Source organism: Plecotus auritus, assembly GCF_963455305.1.
Source record: "Plecotus auritus genome assembly, chromosome: 4".
In the NCBI taxonomy this organism is placed as follows: Eukaryota; Metazoa; Chordata; class Mammalia; order Chiroptera; family Vespertilionidae; genus Plecotus; species Plecotus auritus.
The window spans coordinates 60,288,911-60,307,576 of NC_137775.1; the positions used below are offsets into that span (position 1 = coordinate 60,288,911).

The following is an 18,666-nucleotide window of genomic DNA, read 5'->3' on the forward strand; positions in this document are numbered from 1 at the left end:
ACTGAGGTGGACGTGCTACATGTAAAGGGATCATGTCCCAGGCTTCAGTTATTCCTTACTCCGCTTAGTGAAGGTGTGTGGGAGAAAGCTAATTGTAATGCATCACCAAACCTCTGACACAAAAACGTGGTTAATAACAAAGAAAAACTCCCCAACCAATCTAAATTAAACCAATCTTGACGCCAATAGAAAAAAATGTGCAGTGTGTATTTTGCAGGTTTAAGACAGGACAGTAAAACAATGAACTATATATGCATATATAGATCTCTCTTAGGCACCATAATCAATATGAGCCAACAATATTTAAACGTGATCCAGGCCACATTCAGACATTTGCTCTTATTTACAAATACTTAAATTAAATACAACCTGAAATGTGTTTTGTTACATACAAAAAAAAAAAAAAAAAAAGAGAAACTGTAGAACTCAGAGTAATGTTTGTTTTAAATGATTACATTTACATTTAAACTAAATGGAACCACTTGTGGTGCTCAAGTTTTTATCACTCCTTCCAGGAAATCTTTTTCTACCATCTCTTCTATTTTTTGCCTGGCTTTGCTGGAAAATGATTTGTGGTTTTCCAGTTTCAGGTCCGTATTAGGGAAAGTGTTTGAGTAGAGGACAGGGCTCCCTGAGTGTCCCACACATCGGCTAGTGACTTTGCTGTTGAAGACTTGACTGAGTACATTGAAGAATGGCAGGAGCTGCTCAATACTGCGCACAGTACAGATGGTGAGCAGCAAGCGCCCAGGCTCCCAACCTAATGTTCTCCCTGAGTTGTCTTCCTCTGGATTTTTCTGCAGAAAACAAAAAGGGAATTGTTATTAACAGATGTAGTACATGAGAATACTTAAAAAGGAATAAACATCAATCAATAAACAGTTAAACAAATACAATTGATGATATTACATCTTCATTGTAGACTTGATTAAGATTCTTGCTTCTGAGGCCTTTTGATACCAGTTATTAAGTGAATATAGAGCAGTCAAACACTGGTTACATTTTTCAACTAGAATGCATAAAGAAGCTTAATAGAATTGGTTTAGGGAGAGTGAAATATTAAAAGTTTATTTTGTGCTTTGCATATACTCAAAAAGCTCCCAGATTTCTGGACTCCCACTAATGTAACCAAGGACTAGGTCACAGAAGGCCAGGAGGAGACAAAGATTCTTATACTAGTACATTTTACCATTAGTAACTCAATTCCCTATTAGCCAAGTGGCTTAAACTTGCCGCAAGATGGTAGCAGGATCCAAAGTAATTATCAGCACAGAGAAAGGAAAGGAACCCTTGGGAGACTGTTTGTGTTGTGCTAAACAATGTGGGGAGGAGAGCTGGAACTGGAGTAAAAATATCCAGGTTAGTGTCCTAGCTCTGCCATTTACTTACTGTGTATCCTTGGGCAAGATACAGAAAGTTTCCTCTGTAAAATGGGGGACTCTATCTTGCAGCAGTAAAGTCAAATGAAAATGTACGTATGTAAAAATTCTGTCAACTAAATAAACACAAGACCATCTGTGTACTAAGAAACTAATTTGAAAAGCCACTAAATATACAAACACAGCTGTTAGATATCAGTATGTCTGAAAAAAGTTATAAGAACTAAAGATGTTTGAACTTAGGCAGATTCAAAGATATGAAAAACACTAAACTGGAGGAGAAAAAAAGGAAAAATCAAGTAGAACTAAGGAAACAGAATTACAATCTGTCATATTAGTTACAAGATCAGATATTGCCAAAAAACTTGTATCTACCTAATATTTTAATGTCACTAGTTTCCTAGTGGAGAAAGGAGATGCAAAATCCAGTTCATTTTCTTGTGTGTGCTCACAGATTTGTTTGCTAATTTAAAAATAAAGTCCTGAGAAAGGAAAAAAGATTTAAGTTAAAACAGAAGACTATGTAAACAAAAAAAGATCATCTAATTCTTCATGGCCAGAAAAATCCCAGCTATCTCTTAGTTATTGTATGTTAGCAGTGATTTAGCCTCCAGTCTCAATTATAGGCTATAAAAAATCATCTTCCTGCCTAGATGGTGTGGGTCAGTGGTTGAGCACATGCCTGAGTTGTGGGCTCGATCACCAGTGTGAAGTGTGCAGGAGGCAGCCTATCAATGATTCTCTCTCTCTCCCTCTCTGTAAACAATAAAAATACACTTTTAAAAAACCATCTCCCTTTCTCTTAACTATAACACTTGCTTTAATGACAGTCCCAGGACTGATTTTCACAGCATTGACTACCATTAGTTGGCTGACCATACGACCTTTAGTTCCCTAAATTAAACTACAATTCCATAGTAATTAGAGCGTAAAGTAAAATGAATAATATATTTGATCCCTGTACATAAATATTTTCCAATGTAAGAGAACTAAGGTTAACCTTTTGTTTATGTTCCTGTCCAGATGTACCTTTAAGAGAGGGACTCAACTAAGCGCTTGACCAAGAAGAATTTGTTTGAGTTTTGCTCTTCTTAATCAGAATCACCTTCCTCAATAATAAGTAAAATTAAAAAGTCAAACACGTTTCCATACAAACGGTTTCCCCTTTCACTTCGCCAATCTATACTTGAAGAAAGACTTCCTTCCTTTTTAACTCTGTTGTAATGGTTGAAATTCAGACCTGGGTTTGTGTCTCAATATTTGGTACAGATGTGGCAACGTTTGCTGCCATATTACAAGCATCAAAAAGCCACCCTCACCTGATGCTTGGTCATCTCCAATCCCTCCAAAATCACTGTCTTAAAGTCCTCCTCCTTGTCCTGTGGAAGGAAAGAGGAGAACTCATAGCCTTTGTTCCATGAAAAGTGCTTGGCCATGAAGGCCTTGTCTAAAGTGTTTTGGGAATGCTTTCCAATCAAAACTGTTTTCTTACTCTGTGGGATAAGACTGTCATATCTATCCCTTAGATAAGGGAGAAATCTTATGAAAATGCTCAATAATGACATGCAAGGATGACAGAGTACATGTGTCTAGGGGTCATATAGTCACCTTGCTTCTGGATTTGCTATCATGAATATTTTTTTCAAACCTGTGATATCAAAGTGGAAGTAATTAACTCCTACCCTAAACTCTGGACTCAACTTTCATCTTTGGCTCTTCCCTTTTACTTGGTCCCTAAAGAAATAACTTGATTTTAAATCCTTCAAGTACAACCTCCTTTTTAATCATTTTCCTCCATTCCATTTTCTATAGTTTGTAGAAAGTGGTTTAGGAGCTACTGCCTGAGTAGGGGACCCCAGAAGACTGGAAAATTTCTGAGCACTCAAAGCACATTCTGAAGACTAGAACTCAAAATTCCCAAATTGTACAATTTAATTTGTAAATTCTTGAAGGCAAAATAAAAGATTTGTAACAAAGGCTCACGGATGAGCATGGTAAATTCATTACAACTGACCCTTGAACAACTACAGGTTTGAACTATATGTGTACACTTCTATACAGGTTTTTTTTTTTTTTCAATAAATGCTGTAAATTTATTATCCTTATGATTTTTCTTAAAATTTTCTTTTAGCTAGTTTATTTTATTGTAAGAATACAGTACATAATTCATGTAACATACAGAATATGTGTTAATCGACTGTTTACATTATTGGTAAGGTCAACAGTAGGCTATTAGTAGTTCAGGTTTGGGGAGTCAAAAGGTATACATGGATTTTCAACTGGGCAGGGGGAGTGTTGGTACCCCTAACCCTTACATTGTTCAAGGGTCAACTTTACTATTTTCTTGGGTCAAGATTTCTAATTAATCTGATGTGTAATGAAAAATATATGGTAAAGTTCATAACACAATATGTTTTATAAATTCTATCTTACACTAAAATTTAAAAGAAGTGTAATACCTTTGCCCTTTTTCGAAGAAGTTTTGCCAGTCGTACTACATAAGGTTTAAACTCTCGTTGATGTATGCCTTGCCTTCTGACTTCCAAACCGGAATCATCTGAGGCTTCTGGAATAAAGGCCCATCGGTACCTATGTGTAGAAGAATGATACCCATCAATATTAGGAACAGACTTGTGCCATCTAAGACACGTCACATAAATAGAGTAGAAAGATCAAATCCCCACCACTTTCACAAATTCAAATGCAGCTATGCCCTTGTAGCCATCACCTTGGGCATGTTTCTTAACCTGAGCCTTTATCGGTAAATATAGATACTGTTAACTATCTCATAGAATTGTAACAAGTAAATGAATGTGTAAACTTGTAAAGTGCTCATCACTATTTTTTTTCATGAGCACAAAGGAAGTCCTTAACAAATGTTTCCATCCTCATTAATAGGCAAAATTTCCACCATATACTTGGCCAAATGTTCCCTAACTACAGAGTGAGGGGGCAAAGGGCAAATAATTTAAGTAGGACATTTTCATACCTCCCTTTGTATTTTTTATTTTAGTCTTTAATAAGTAAAATTAATACCTGAATGTGGAAAAAAGTCAAACAATACAAAAGGGCATACCAAAGAGAGTCTGCCTCCCACTGTAGGACCCATCAATATCGCTCGTCTTGTGTATCTATCTGGAGTTTATGTAGAAAAGAGCACATACTCTTACAGCCCTCCTTTTTAAAACAAAAGAGGATTGCTTCTTATTTTGGTTGAATTATTTATCTTGGAAATGTTATCATATAAAACTCCATCCTTTTTAACAGCACTCAGTGGAAGGTACTGATTTAACCATTCTCTAAGATTTGTCCAGTTTCTTGCTTTTACAAAAAGTATCATAATGAACACCCTTATATGCCGTAGATTTTGTGCACACCTGAGAGTGCAGTGGTCGGCTAAATTCTTGGGTGTAGTAGAATTACTGGTTTACTGAGAATATGTATTTTGAATTTTTGTAAATATAATCTCTTTGGAGAGCAACTGGACAGTATTTCAGTGTATACTTCCAACAAGAATAAGAATGTTTCTATTAATAATAATAAAGACCATTCTGATGTTTATAACTTTAATTGGAATTTCTCTTACAAGTATGTCTGAGCACCTTTTCCTATGTTGAGAAACCATTCCTTTTCTATGAACTACTAATCTCTCACTGACCCATTTTTCTGTTAGGTTACTGACTTCTACAATAAAGCGAGTTGGACTTTTATCATATACACTGCAAATATCTCTTCCCAACTCATTGCTGCCTTTTAAACATGATATATTTTAGCCATACACTTAATTTTGTATGTAAATTATCAAATATTTTGAATGTCTGAAATACATGTCATGCTTAGAAAGTTATTTACTCTTTTAAGATAAATCCCCATGTTACTCTTACTGCTTTTATACAGATTTTTTTTAAAAGACCTAGTACTTTTTTAAAAACGGTAGTTACTACTAGAGATATTTCATCCCTTTCTACTAATTGTATCTTGACAAGAGGATAGACTCATTTTGGTTCTCATCATGGAAGCTAAAAAGTCAATACCATAAGCATACTACTTAATGTTCTTCCTCAAGCCCTGAAGAGTATAGTTTCTATCATCCTTATGAAGATAAGCATCCTAATTAATTTTGGCCACTTTCCTACAGTTCTACTTATTGTCCTTTTCTGAATTTCTTTGGGAGTAACATCAGTTTAACAGATACCCAACCGCTGAAATTCATCAAGAAATAGATGTATATGGCTTTCAAATGCAAAAAAAAAAAAAAAAAAAAAAAACTAATTTAAAAGTAGTTTACAGTTCTTACCAATACATTTAATAAAAAGTAAACTTGTGAAATAGTTTTTGGAGATTTAAGAATATTCAAATATAGAAAGATCCTGATATCTTTATTTTAATATTCTATTCCAGAATATATAAAAACATATTTGATCATGTGGATAAATTCTCAAATTATCTTAGCTCTATTTTGATGAAACTATCTTATATAGTTTGCCTATTAAAAATTTAAATGTGAGAAACCATAATTAAATATTGAATGCTTACGAATAAGGCATTGTTATAACTTACATCAGTTTTCTCCCTATTCCCCTCTGCCATCTCTAGTGCAGTTCTCTCTCATCTGGAATAAAACAGCCTCCATTCCAGTCTTGCCCATCTCCAGTCCTTTCTTCAAACTACAGCCACAGTAAAATTTCTAAAATGCAAGCCTGACCTGATAACAGCACTTCATTCCTTAATATGCTTGAGAGGCTTCCCACTGTCCTTAGGGTAAAGTGCAAATTCTCTAATGATAGCTTACAAGGCTATATAATTCATAATGCAGTCCCATTCTGGCCTCTTCTTTCAACGTTCTGCTCCAGCAATACAAATCTTTCAATATTTCCAACACACCAAGTCCATCCTTTCTAAGTCTTCACACATGCACCTCCCCTCAACCCTCACTCTTCACCACCTCAGTACAAAACTGCCCTCATGGCCTGCCTGACCCTCAAAGGCAAGAGCAGTCACTGTGGTGTGGTCTCACAGCATCTTGGATCACATTTGCTATCAAATCATCATGTGTTTATGTCTCTTTCACTGGACTTGAAGCTGATGAGTCATGTTCCCCACTGTTTCACATCCAGGGGGCATTCAATTTGTTGACTGAATGGTCTGTTAACTTTAATATATCCACAGAAATAATTTACTTCCATTAAATCTGTTCCCCCATCCCTCAAAAGAATTATACTTCAATAAAAATATTTCAACTTAAACAAAAAACTTTTAAATTAGTCTTACATATCAGTAACCAAAGCAAATGCATTTTCAGAATATCCATTTAAAACATCCTTGCTTTTACTTACATCTGAAACTGAGGAAGATTTTCAGAGGGCAATGCCAGGGCCAAATCCAAAAATTTGCAAGCAGAGAGATAGAGGTTTAACCAACGCTGGCTGTTATACGAAGTAGAAAAGCCATTGCCGCCTGTGTAGGTTGTCTCCAGACCAGCCACAGAGGGACCTGAGGTCCTGTGAGCAGGAGACAGTGCTGTCAGTAGCTAGACCTGTTTACTAACAGGTAATTCCTGGAAAACCTTGAAGTGCCAACTAGCACTTTTCATAATCATTTGAAAATGTAAGTACCTGTACTTACTAAGCAAGGTTATGACTATAATTTAACTGGTCTCAAACAAAACATTACCTTTTGTTCTTTAAATTTTATTAACATAAAAATAGTACAGAATTACTATGTTACACCCAAAAGTTTTAAAACCAAGAGACCTCTCTACAACTCAGTGTTGTTCTGCAAGGGGTTGGGAAGGACTTTCTATAAAAACAAATACAGTTATTAGTACGGGGAACTCTTTCATAAGTCATGCACTGCAAAAGAATAAAATATACTCAAGACATAATGGTCTTAGCCTTGACTGGTTTGGCTCAGTGGATAGAGCGTCGACCTGGGGACTGAAAGGTCCTAGGTTCGATTCCGGTCAAGGGCATGTACCTTGGTTGTGGACACATCCCCAGGAGGAGGTGTGCAGGAGGCAGCTGATCAATGTTTCTGGCTCTCTATCCCTCTCCCTTCCTTTCTGTAAAAATTAATAAAATATATATAAAAAAAACTTAAAAGACATAATGGTCTTAAAGGAAATTTTAAATTTATAAACTTAATTTGTACAAAAATCCCTATATAAATAAAAATAAATTATATTTAGTCATACAATGAATTGCCTCTACTAAGAAGAATCCTATATAATAAAGAGCTAATATGCAAATGGTTGTCATGCCCTCACACGTTCACGCTGTAACAGCTCAGACACTCAACACGGGATAGAGGTATGGGGACCAGCCAGGCACAAATGAGCTCGCAAGAGACGAATAGGGACCAGCCAGGCACAAATGAGCTTGCAAGAGAGGAATGGGGACCAGCCAGGCTGCGGCCCGGGAGAGGGACAAGCCACCTGCCCTGCGGTCCCGGGCGCCAACGGCTGCACCTGCTCCTGCAGCCCGGGAGAGGGACAAGCTGCCTGCCCTGCGGTCCAGGGTGCCAGTGCCTGCGGCTCAAGCAAAGCGGCCCACCCAGGTGAAGCCAGCCTGGGTCCTGGGTGCCTGCAGCTGGCCAGAGGGAGGGAAGCCCGGGTTCCAGGTGCGGGGCAAGGAAGAGGTGGTTAGGGGAGATCAGGCCAGCAGGGTTAGCAGTTAGGGGCGATCAGGCCAGTAGGGGAGCAGTTAGGGGCGATCAGGCAGGCAGAGGGGTTAGGAGCCAGTGGTCCTGGATTGCGAGAGGCAGGCAGACATCCCCTGAGGGGGTCCCAGATTGGACAGGGTGCAAGCCGGGCTGAAGGACCCTCCCCCCCATGCACGAATTTTGTGCACCAGGTCTCTAGTAAAATTATAATACATTGAAGTGAGATCATCTGGAAGATCTGGACATATGAATAATTTAGTGACAGGTTACATCCCATAATACATTTTGTTGCATGTGTTATGGCCAAGATCTGACCTACCAAAACCAAAATGGCTCATGTAGCTGAAACACTATTATATAACTTTAAACAAAATTTGTGTCTAGAGGCCAAAGGCCATGAATTCTGATAGTTTAATCCAGTCCAAAGTACTTCAGGAACAAGTGAAAATAGATCCAAACTAGAGGCCCAGTGCACGAAATTCGTGCACGGGGGTGTGTGTCCCTCAGCCCAGACTGCACCCTCTCCAATCTGGGACCCCTCGAGGGATGTCTGACTGCCCGTTTAGATTGGGCCTAAATGGGCAGTCGGACATCCCTCTCACGGTCCAGGACTGCTGGCTCCCAACTACTCGCCTGCCTTCCTTCCTGATTGCCCCTAACCGCTTCTGCCTGCCAGCCTGATCACCCCCTAACCACTCCCCTGCCAGCCTGATCAGATGCCTAACTGCTCCCCTGCCAGCCTGTTTACCCCTAACTGCCCTCCCCTGCCGGACCTGGTCACCCCTAACTGCCCTTCCCTGCAGGCTTGATCGCCCCCAACTGCCCTCCCTTGCAGACCTGGTCCCTCCCAACTGCCCTCCCTTGCAGGCCTGGTCCTTCCCAACTGCCCTCCCCTGCTGGCCATCTTCTGGTGGCCATCTTGTGTCCACATGGGGGCAGGATCTTTGACCACATGGGGGCAGCCATCTTGTATGTTGGAGTGATGGTCAATTTGCATATTACTCTTTTATTAGATAGGATATGATCAAGTAAATAGGAACAGACTAAACACAGGGTGTGGCAAAAGTAGGTTTACAGTTGTGAGTGCAATATTCTTGTATTATTATTTATTATTATACTAGAAGCCTGATGCATGAAAATTCGTGCAAGAATGGGCCTTCCTTCCCCTGGCTGCCGGCACTGCCTTCGCTCCAGCTGCAGCCACCTTTCCACCTTCCCACACTGCCCAGAGGCCTGGAGCAGCTGGGGCAGTGCAGAACGCCAGCGTGGTGCAAGTGTCCTGCCCCCGGCCGCTCGGCACCTGTATATGCAAATTAACCCACCATCTTTGTTGGGTTAATTTGCATACTCACTCCTGATTGGCTGGTGGTCATCGCAAAGGTACAGTCAATTTGCATCTTTCTCTTTTATTAGTGTAGACCATTTTCCATATGAACAACTGTAAACCTACTTTTGCCCCACCCTGTATATTAAGTACTTAGATAAAACAGTATCTGTATTCTCCTAGTTTAAAGTAACATTCTGGATGATTTTAGGATACTAAACATTGTCAAGAATATATTGAAATGAATTACATATTACCGTGAAATATCTTCATCAGCAGTGAGTTCCTGCTCCATCAGTAAAAATACCTGTACCTGAAGACCGTGGAATAAATGTTAAATGTTTTTTCAAACTGGATATTTAATCCTTTCAAGTTATCTTTAGGCTACATTTTCATTAACTTAAAAACAAATTTTAGGGGGGGCAGGAAGAGATTAATCAGAGAACTTGTATGCATATATGCATAACCCATGGACACAGATAATAGTGTGGTAAAGGCATGAGGAGGGGGTGGGGTTGAGGGGGTCAATTGGGGGAGAAAGAGGGATATCTGTAATACTTTCGACAATAAATAAAACCCCACTAATTTTAGGAAACAATTTCAGGATCTTTACCACAGAGCCTTGCTAATCATTTGGCAGAGTTGAGATGAAGGTATGCTTTTGGTTTGGATGAATATGGAATAGAGTTACAGTTAATAAAAAAGGAAAAATATTAAAACCAATTTCTTTTTGGGGAAATTGTAAATGCTGGGTTGTCAGAGTTGTGCATTCCTTTCCCTTTCTTTATTCATCTCCCTTTCCCCAACTCCCCAAATCACTCAGATGAGGGTGACAGGGTATGGTTTGGGGAGAGAAATGGATTAGTGTAGGGGGAAGGTTCACTGTTTGGGAGTTTTCAAAATCGTTATGAAAAAAAAGTCTCTCTGAAGCCAGCTTAACTAGAGCAAGTGCTGCATTTTAGAGTGAGTACGTGCCTTATGTCAGTCCATTTAAATACAGCTACACCACCTCTCATCGCTCTAGAGGTGCTGCCACAGGTGGGAACCAGGCCTGGCAGCTGGGACAAAGTTAAACATTTAGTGTAGAAGAGATTGAATTAAACCAGATCAGACAAAGTAACAATTTACAAGTAGCTAATATTAATGCTGTATATTAGGAAGTTTAAGCCAATGGAGAGGTAATCTGACTTGTTTTACTATTTTCAAATGTTAAAATTGTCAGAAAAAGGCTTAACTAGAGTTCAAGTCTCTTTCAAAATTAGTTTTTATATAGTAAGCATGTTGACACTACCTGCGGTGCTCTACAATTTATTATAAATTGACTAAACAAAAATGAACTCACAAGTTCTGTAATCATGGTAGGCCAGAGCGAGGTAAGATGTTGTGGAGACATTCTTAAAAGCAACACTCTGAAGAAGAGGAACACTTGAGAGTGAAGAGTTGGCACTTGGGGCAAACGGAGACTCTCCACTAATCTCTCTGAAAGAAATGCAGCAAACGGTCAATACCTAAATAACTAGAATCATTTTAATATAAAACTTTTCTATATAATCTAGTCTAGTTTTGCTCAAACTCTCTGTGGTGAAGGACCAACTCTTTACAAAATTTCTAATATGCTGCAGTTTGATACTTTTGTAAACTATAATAAAAATGAATTATTAGAAAAATCAAAGAAAAAGATATAAAAATACAAATGCCATTTTCTTCTTCTTAGAATCAACAGATTCTGTCAAATTGTTAAAATGTTAAAAAATGCTTACTGTAAATGTCTATACAGGTCCACTGAGTAGCCCTGATCTAGTTGACTTTAGAACAACAGCACAACAGTGTAGGTGCTGTATATGTGACTTCAGATACAAGGGGTCAGGAAGGAGTTACTTATCTTCTGAGAGAGAGAAATAATTTCACTGAGGAGATGGCAACTGTCATGCCAGCCCAGTCCCCAGGCCAGCTGCTGTGGCTGGTGGCTGGTGGCTGCACAAGCACACTGACAGAGCAGCAAACAATTTTACCCCGGGGCAAGTTCATCCCCTGGTGCATTAAGTGCACTGACATCCTTCATGAAGGTTTACCAAAACCTTATTCACTCCATACCCTGACCCTAGACTACAGACCTTGAAATGTTACATCCAGCCAAAATTTCCCGGCTCTGCCTGTATTTTGGTCCTCTGCTTAAAGGTATATGACCCCTTATCCACAATTTAAAAATGCTAATAATACTGCCCACAGCAAAATAGTCTTACACCTCATCCTCAAATATGAATCCCTAGGAAATGTGAGTCAAATAACAAAAGGAACTACTTTACAAACATTCTACAAACTCAGTGATTGCTTTTACATACTAGTGATATTTTTTATTGTTTCAATAGAATGAATTTCTAATTCTACAACATTTTTCATCTACCTATACTTGGTATGTTTTATCCCATATTACAACTTAGGGAAAGTATTTTCTAAGAAGCAAAAAGCCCTCCAGTTTGGAAGGTAAATAAAATAGTTTCCACTACTTACCTTGTATATCTGGAAGATATTTCTGGTACTGGTCAATTTCACTACTAAAAATAGCAAATGCTAATCTTTTGAGAAGCATAGCTCTCTGCTCTAGCTCCACATCCCGGTTTGCAAAGAGATTAAGCGAACTACTTTGAGCCACTGCCACACGAGCTGAAAACAGAAAGCATGTGAGAGAGGTTGTGATATAGTCAGCCAGGTCATTATTTGTTTTTAAAAATGGCTAGATCAAGAGTGGAAGGCCCTAACTGGTTTGGCTCAGTGGATAGAGCGTCGGCCTGCGAACTGAAAGGTTCCAGGTTTGATTCCGGTCAAGGGCATGTATCTTGGTTGTGGGCACATCCCCAATAGGAGGTGTGCAGGAGGCAGCTGATGGATGTTTCTCTCTCATCGATGTTTCTGACTCTCTATTCCTCTCCCTTCCTCTCTCTAAAAAATCAATAAAATATATTTAAAAAAAAAAAAAAGAGTGGAAGGAACCTAAGGTAGAGAACTTGGGCTTCTCTCTGGGGCAGAGGGATTGGCAAACAGATCCAACATACACAAGCCAGATTTGTGTAGGAGCTGTGATATGGAGAGACAGAAAATTTAGAGCTATAAGTTTCTGACGGTAAGATTACTAACAATGCCATTTTATAAACCCTTTAACATTTTATGCCATCTCCCTAATTTCTGGCCTGGCCTACCTTGCTCTCCTTCCTTATGTCTTGTCACTCATCCCCTGCTCACTCTTCTGCAATCACACTGTCTTTGCTTGCTTTTCCTTGAACTCACCAAGCTCATTCCCACCCAAGGCTTTTATAATTTTTGTTTCTGTGCCTGAAATACTCTGCCCCTAGGACATCTCATGGTTTCTTTAGTTTCACCTCAAATATGAGCTCTTTAGCTGTTATTTAAAATCTATTGCATTGCTCTATTTCCTTCACAACTTCTTACTTATTCCCAAAAATAATCTTATTTATGTGACTAAGGTTAGGATAATGCCTGCCCCATCTTTGTCTTTTAATAAATATTTGTTGACTGGATGAATCTGAACCTTAAAACAATGCAGTGAAGAATAGAGAAGCAAGAATATGCTGCTCCTTTATTTTCTGGAGGGGGGACTGTAGTTTGTGTTTAAGAACTTATGCAGAATCATACAGACTCACCCAAATCTACTGCTATTTAAGGTCATTTGCTTAGTAACTTCCAAACTTAAAAACATTTTTAAAGATCCTTTTTCTTCAGATAAAATATCACTCTTTCATTTCTTTAACAATTACTTATTGAGTACTTACTATGTGCTAGGTTCTATGCTGTGGTCTAAGGAAACAATTTACAGACACATGGTCAAATAGTTTTACTTATTAGTTATCACTATGTTGTCCCCTTTGAGTTTTAATATTATATTCCTATAGGGTACTAAGTATAACTTGACAAAGAGCTATGTATAACCAGTAGTGTCTAAAAAGAGCAAAATAAATAAGAATAGATTATATACAGGAAAGACATTGCTTAGGTTGTCATCCCATAATACTCACTCATCAAATCTCTAAATGTTGTCTTATCATGTGTCATCAGATTGTCCAGAATTGCTCTCCAACTGAAAAAGACAAGGATTAAGATATGTAATTAAGATTTTGTTGTTATCATTATTAAAAAGTGTTCTCCTTTGCAGGACAGTAATTAATTTCAACAGACTTTATGAGATGCATTATCATGTTGAATAAAAGCTAGACAATGACTTACTGATTAACACAAGAGGCATCCATCTGAAAGAAACTGGGATCCATAAAGAGGTCAAAGGCTTCTTTTTTCCAGGCTCTCCGGGTGTACTGATACCCACTAAGGCTGCTGAGCAGCTGGACACAGGCTCGGTAACTAGGGGCATTATGTGCACTAGGAGGAAGGAAAACTACCTTAACCTATATGTTATCATTTTAATCATCATAGTAAGTTATTCATTAATGTTCACAGTTACCTAAAACAATGATAGGAAACAGAAAGCACCATAAGAGAAAATTTTTAATCATTATAATTCAAGGTAAAAATAATGTCATTTTGTGGTAATTCAAATAATGGCAATAAAGGAATTAATTTGCTTTCAATGAGCTATGAATTAACTAAGAAATCTACTTAAATAATAATAGTACCTGTGATTTCGGAGGTAGGGCACAACATAATGCATAATATTTACAAGTAAAGGAATAACTCGTTCTTTTTCATCACTATAGAAAACCATATCCAAAAGATGAGCCAAAACCTAAAAAAATAAAAAAGTGGAGTATAATCCAAGAGCATTCGGAGATGATTTTCATCTTTAAGAAAAAACCTACAATACCTTAAAATTAGAAAAATCTAAAATAAGATCTCCCTAAGCCATTTTTATATGAATAGTTTCATACTATTTGCTTTTTTGTCCATTATTACTATAGGATATATAAATATGGACAAATTTTACTATCTCTAACTGAGATAGGGAAGTACAGAAAAAGAGAGGTCAAGGTCCTTCTAATGTGAGTAAATAGTAAATTTAAGACTAGAAACTCAGTATTCTCTTTTCCTGACCTGGTTAAAGGGGGCTTGGGGTAAAAACAACCAAATGAACTCAGATACTCAAGTCCCAACTCTGTCAATTAATAGCTATTTGATTTTTATCATATTGCTCTAATCTTTGTGAAGCTCAGTATCCACATCTAAAAGGGGGAACAAAAATGACCTGCAAGACTATATAACAGGATATAAAAAAGAGCATGTCAGAGGATGCATATGAAAATGTTTGGTATACTGTAAAATACTTTATAGTGGCAAGCATCATTATATCATCTCTACCCCTCCCTACCATACTATGATACAAAGCACTTATCTTTTTATAAAAAGTACACTTCTAAAAAATAGTATTTGGGAAGGTGAGCAAAAATCTAAGGTTATTATCACTAATATTTAAAAAACTAAATAACCTGAATACAAATTCAAACTTTATTGTATACAGTGATTTCTATAAGTACAAAATGACTTTTCAAATTAAAAACTCTAAGAATTACTTGCTAATATTTGTGAAACTTTTTACTTTGAAAGTTCATTTTAAAAAACTTAATAATATTGCCCTAACCGGTTTGGCTCAGTGGATAGAGCATCGGCCTGCGGACTGAAGGGTCCCAGGTTCAATTTCGGTCAAGGGCATGTACCTGGGTTGCGGGCACATCCCCAGTGGGGGGCGTGCAGGAGGCAGCTGATCGATGTCTCTCTCTCATAGATGTTTCTAGCTCTCTATCCCTCTCTTCCTCTCTGTAAAAAAAATCAATAAAATATATTTAAAAAAAAAAAACAACAACAAAAAACAAAACTTAATAATATTTACCTCGGAAAGTAATGTCAGTGCGTGAACACTATATACAGAAGGAGTTATGTTTGAGGTTTCCAGTGCAGGTGATAACATATCTAAATAAGAGAAGATGCAGGTAAAGTTAGATCTTTTCCCACTAAGAAAGCTGCCTGCTAAATACGAGGGAAAGGGGATGATTTTATGGTATTTCTAGTAATAGCTGCAATGCTTTCTTAGTGAATATACACCTACACATATAAGCCTAAATGTTTGATATCAATACCTTCAACATCAGATTCCAGAGTGGTTCCATCCACCGTTATTTTGGGAGAAGGCTTAACTTCAAGATTCCGGCGTAGCCATGTTGTCTGTTCCAAAGAAGAACCAGCAATTGCACCAATTGCATCCACTATTTTATGAGTCACATCCTAAAGAAACAAGGAAAAACCACTATAAATATATTTACTTATATACAGGCACATGAAACTTCGTAGACAACGTTATTTGACCTTCCCATTTCAGTGTTGAGGACACTGAGAAACAGACTTTGGGCAATAGTCCTCAATTCAGAATGCCTTACCTGAAGGTCTCTTTGGTCTTTTTTATTTTCCAAACTAGGGTTTTTCATAATAAACTCATTCAGAACCCTAAAGGAGCCAAAACAAAACAAACAGGAAATATTAAAGAAAATGATGCAATCTAATTTCTCACAGTGAGCAAGTGACTTTGTGGCCTCAATTTCTATTTTGTATGTTTAATGAATATATATATTGTATCATATGCCATGAAAAGATATGTCCAAGGATGTTTGCATAATAGCATTATTTGCAAAAAGCCAAAAACTGGAGAGAACAAAAATGTCCAGCAACAGAGATATACTGTGGCATATTCATACAATGAAATACTAAACAGCAATGAACATGAATAAATAACTACATGAAATTACATGGACCAATCTCACCAATGTGTGAAGGAAGCAGACACAAAATAAAAGGTATACTTATCGTTCAAAAACCGAGCAAAATTTATCTGTGGTGTTAGAAGTCAGAATAGTGGTTATCTTTGGGGAGAAGGGAAAGGATAGTAATTGGGAGGGGACCTTAGGGGACATATGGTGTTTTATTTCTTAATTTAGACTTGTTATTATACACTAGTATATTTACTTTATAATAATTTGTGGAGTTGTATACTTAATTATTTGTAAGTTTTTCTGTATGTGTTTTATGCATCAACCAAAAAGCAAAAACAAATACCACACCCAAACCCCACCAATTTTAAATTGTGACATAGAAATGGTTCTTTCCCTGCATGTGTATATATAATATGTAATATTATATATATAATAGATTAAATTAAAATGTTTCAATTTCCATTGTTTGCTAAGCTATTCCACTCAATATTTATTTTGACTTGGTTTTATTAAGATAAATTATATGCATAATTATTTTCAAACTCATATGTAAAGTTATATTGAAGAGTAATCTTCATGTTGATTTCTATTTTATAATTGGAACTTTTTAGAGGATCAGTGGAATGGTTGGGAAAAAACATATGAACAACCACAAGTTTAAAAAGGGAGGTAAATTTCTAGTATAACCGAACATGTCCAATTTTTTGTGTAAATGCTCAATGTACACACATACTGAGAAGCAGATAGAATCCTTCATTATCTGAGAAATGAGAAAGAAAAGGTAGTTGAGGAAACAGTAAATTTTGTAAGGGAGAAGCTACAAGTCATTATAGATGGCCTTAAATTTTAATGAAATTAGCCAGCAGGGTTATTTGGTGATGATTCAAACAACTGTACATATATTCCCTCTTTGAGCCTTAAAATAGTTCAGAGGCGGGTAGGGCAGATATTACTGCTTGATAGGAAAATAGCCTTGGAGAGGTTTATTGATGTACCTAAGTAACAGAAATTAGGGTTGGAAGTAGAGCTTAAAATATAAGAACCAGAAATCTTCATTAGAATGTTTGATGTCTAGAAGTTACATCTCTCATTACTAAAATCATACACATGGGGCCCTTGCTGGTTTGGCTCAGTGGATAGAGCACTGGCCTGTGGACTGAAGGGTCCCAGGTTCAATTCAGATCAAGGGCACATGCCCAGGTTTCGGGCTGGATCTCCAGTAGGGAGTGTGCAGGAGGCAGCCTATCAATGATTCTCTTTCATCATTGATGTTTCTATCTCTCTTTCCCCTCTCCCTTCCTCTCTGAAATCGGTAAAAATGTATTTTAAAAAATAAAATCTTACACATGGGTAATCTTAACTTCTGTTCCAGGAATTGCAGACATCAAGTCCACTGCTCTTTTTATTATACCTTCAATCTCCAAAACCCTTCAGTTTTTTTATCTAGAAAATAGCTTGAGGATCCAGGGATCATCCTGATCCCTAAAATTCTCAAGCAGGATTTCTAGCTCACTGTGGGTGGGCAGTCAACATTACTCAGCTACTACAGGCTAATCACTCCACTCTCTTCAAGCTCTCAGCTCTGTTGCTCCACCTTCTCTCTGCTTCCTGTTGGAAGACTGCAATCCCACAATTACTAGGAAACATGAGGTCATCTTACTGAAGAACCCTCAACTTCCTTCTCCTCCACTTCAAAATTTTCTACACCATTGGCTGCCAAACTAGAATTGCTAGTTCCCTTAAGGACAATAAGGGTAGAAGGTAAGTCTGTGTATATAGAATCACACAATTACATACATTAAATCAGTATCACGGCTACAGAGGCTGACTAATAGATTGAAGTTCTTTGCTATTGGTTGAATTTATCCATTCAGTGTGAAATTGGCTGTCATTGACTAGTAATGACACCATTAGACTGAAGTAATGTAAAAAGGTTGGGAAAAAGTGACTCTATTCCCTTTCTTTTCCCCCTTCTGTCTTAAGCAGTCCTTTTCAAACTTTAGTGTGTACTAAATCACGTGGGAATCTTGTTAAAATGAAGATTCTGATTGGGGATAGTCTGGTGTAGAGTCTATGATTCCACATTTCTAACAAGATCCCGGCTGATTCCAATGCTGCTAGTTGAAGGGTCAACCTTTGAGTGGCAATGTCTTAAAGAAAATGCATCCTTCTTTCTCACTTTTAGACTTGGTGCCATTCAATGCTTTCCATTCCTTCCCCGCTGTCTCTGGAATCTGGTGCTATCAAGAAGATTCTCTCTAGAATCTGCTGTCACTCTTCACTTACATTACACTTACTGAAGACCATCTTACTAAAATAGGCCAGGCACTATTTAAGATTTTAACAAATATTTAACTCATTTAATCCTCATAACAACTCTATAACAGGCACATTACCATCCCCATTTTACAGATGGAGAGGTTAAATGACCTGCCCAAGGGACACAGCTAAGAAGTAAAGGAGCTGGGATTTGTACAACTTCAGAATCTTTGCTAGTAACAAGTTAAGGTCCTCAGGTCTTCCTTACCATTAATATGACCTTTGAATCACATTTCCTCTTGCTACCTCATAATTTCTT

General features: G+C 37.6%; 1 protein-coding gene across 1 annotated transcript in view; it reads right to left on the bottom strand.

Annotated features, from left to right (window-relative positions):
- Positions 1 to 186: 186 nt before the first annotated feature.
- Positions 187 to 18,666, bottom strand: part of DOP1A (DOP1 leucine zipper like protein A) — a 113,602-nt gene continuing 95,122 nt past the window's right edge. Inside the window, exons 29-41 of the mRNA XM_080667086.1 lie at positions 15,759 to 15,825; positions 15,462 to 15,606; positions 15,215 to 15,294; positions 14,007 to 14,116; positions 13,603 to 13,752; positions 13,395 to 13,456; positions 11,875 to 12,027; positions 10,706 to 10,842; positions 9,621 to 9,676; positions 6,716 to 6,880; positions 3,839 to 3,968; positions 2,699 to 2,758; positions 187 to 797 (exon numbers count right to left, since the gene is read on the bottom strand). Of these exons, the coding sequence (XP_080523212.1) occupies positions 492 to 797; positions 2,699 to 2,758; positions 3,839 to 3,968; positions 6,716 to 6,880; positions 9,621 to 9,676; positions 10,706 to 10,842; positions 11,875 to 12,027; positions 13,395 to 13,456; positions 13,603 to 13,752; positions 14,007 to 14,116; positions 15,215 to 15,294; positions 15,462 to 15,606; positions 15,759 to 15,825 (1,621 nt within the window). The 3' untranslated portion in view covers positions 187 to 491. The remainder of the gene's footprint in view (positions 798 to 2,698; positions 2,759 to 3,838; positions 3,969 to 6,715; positions 6,881 to 9,620; positions 9,677 to 10,705; positions 10,843 to 11,874; positions 12,028 to 13,394; positions 13,457 to 13,602; positions 13,753 to 14,006; positions 14,117 to 15,214; positions 15,295 to 15,461; positions 15,607 to 15,758; positions 15,826 to 18,666) is intronic.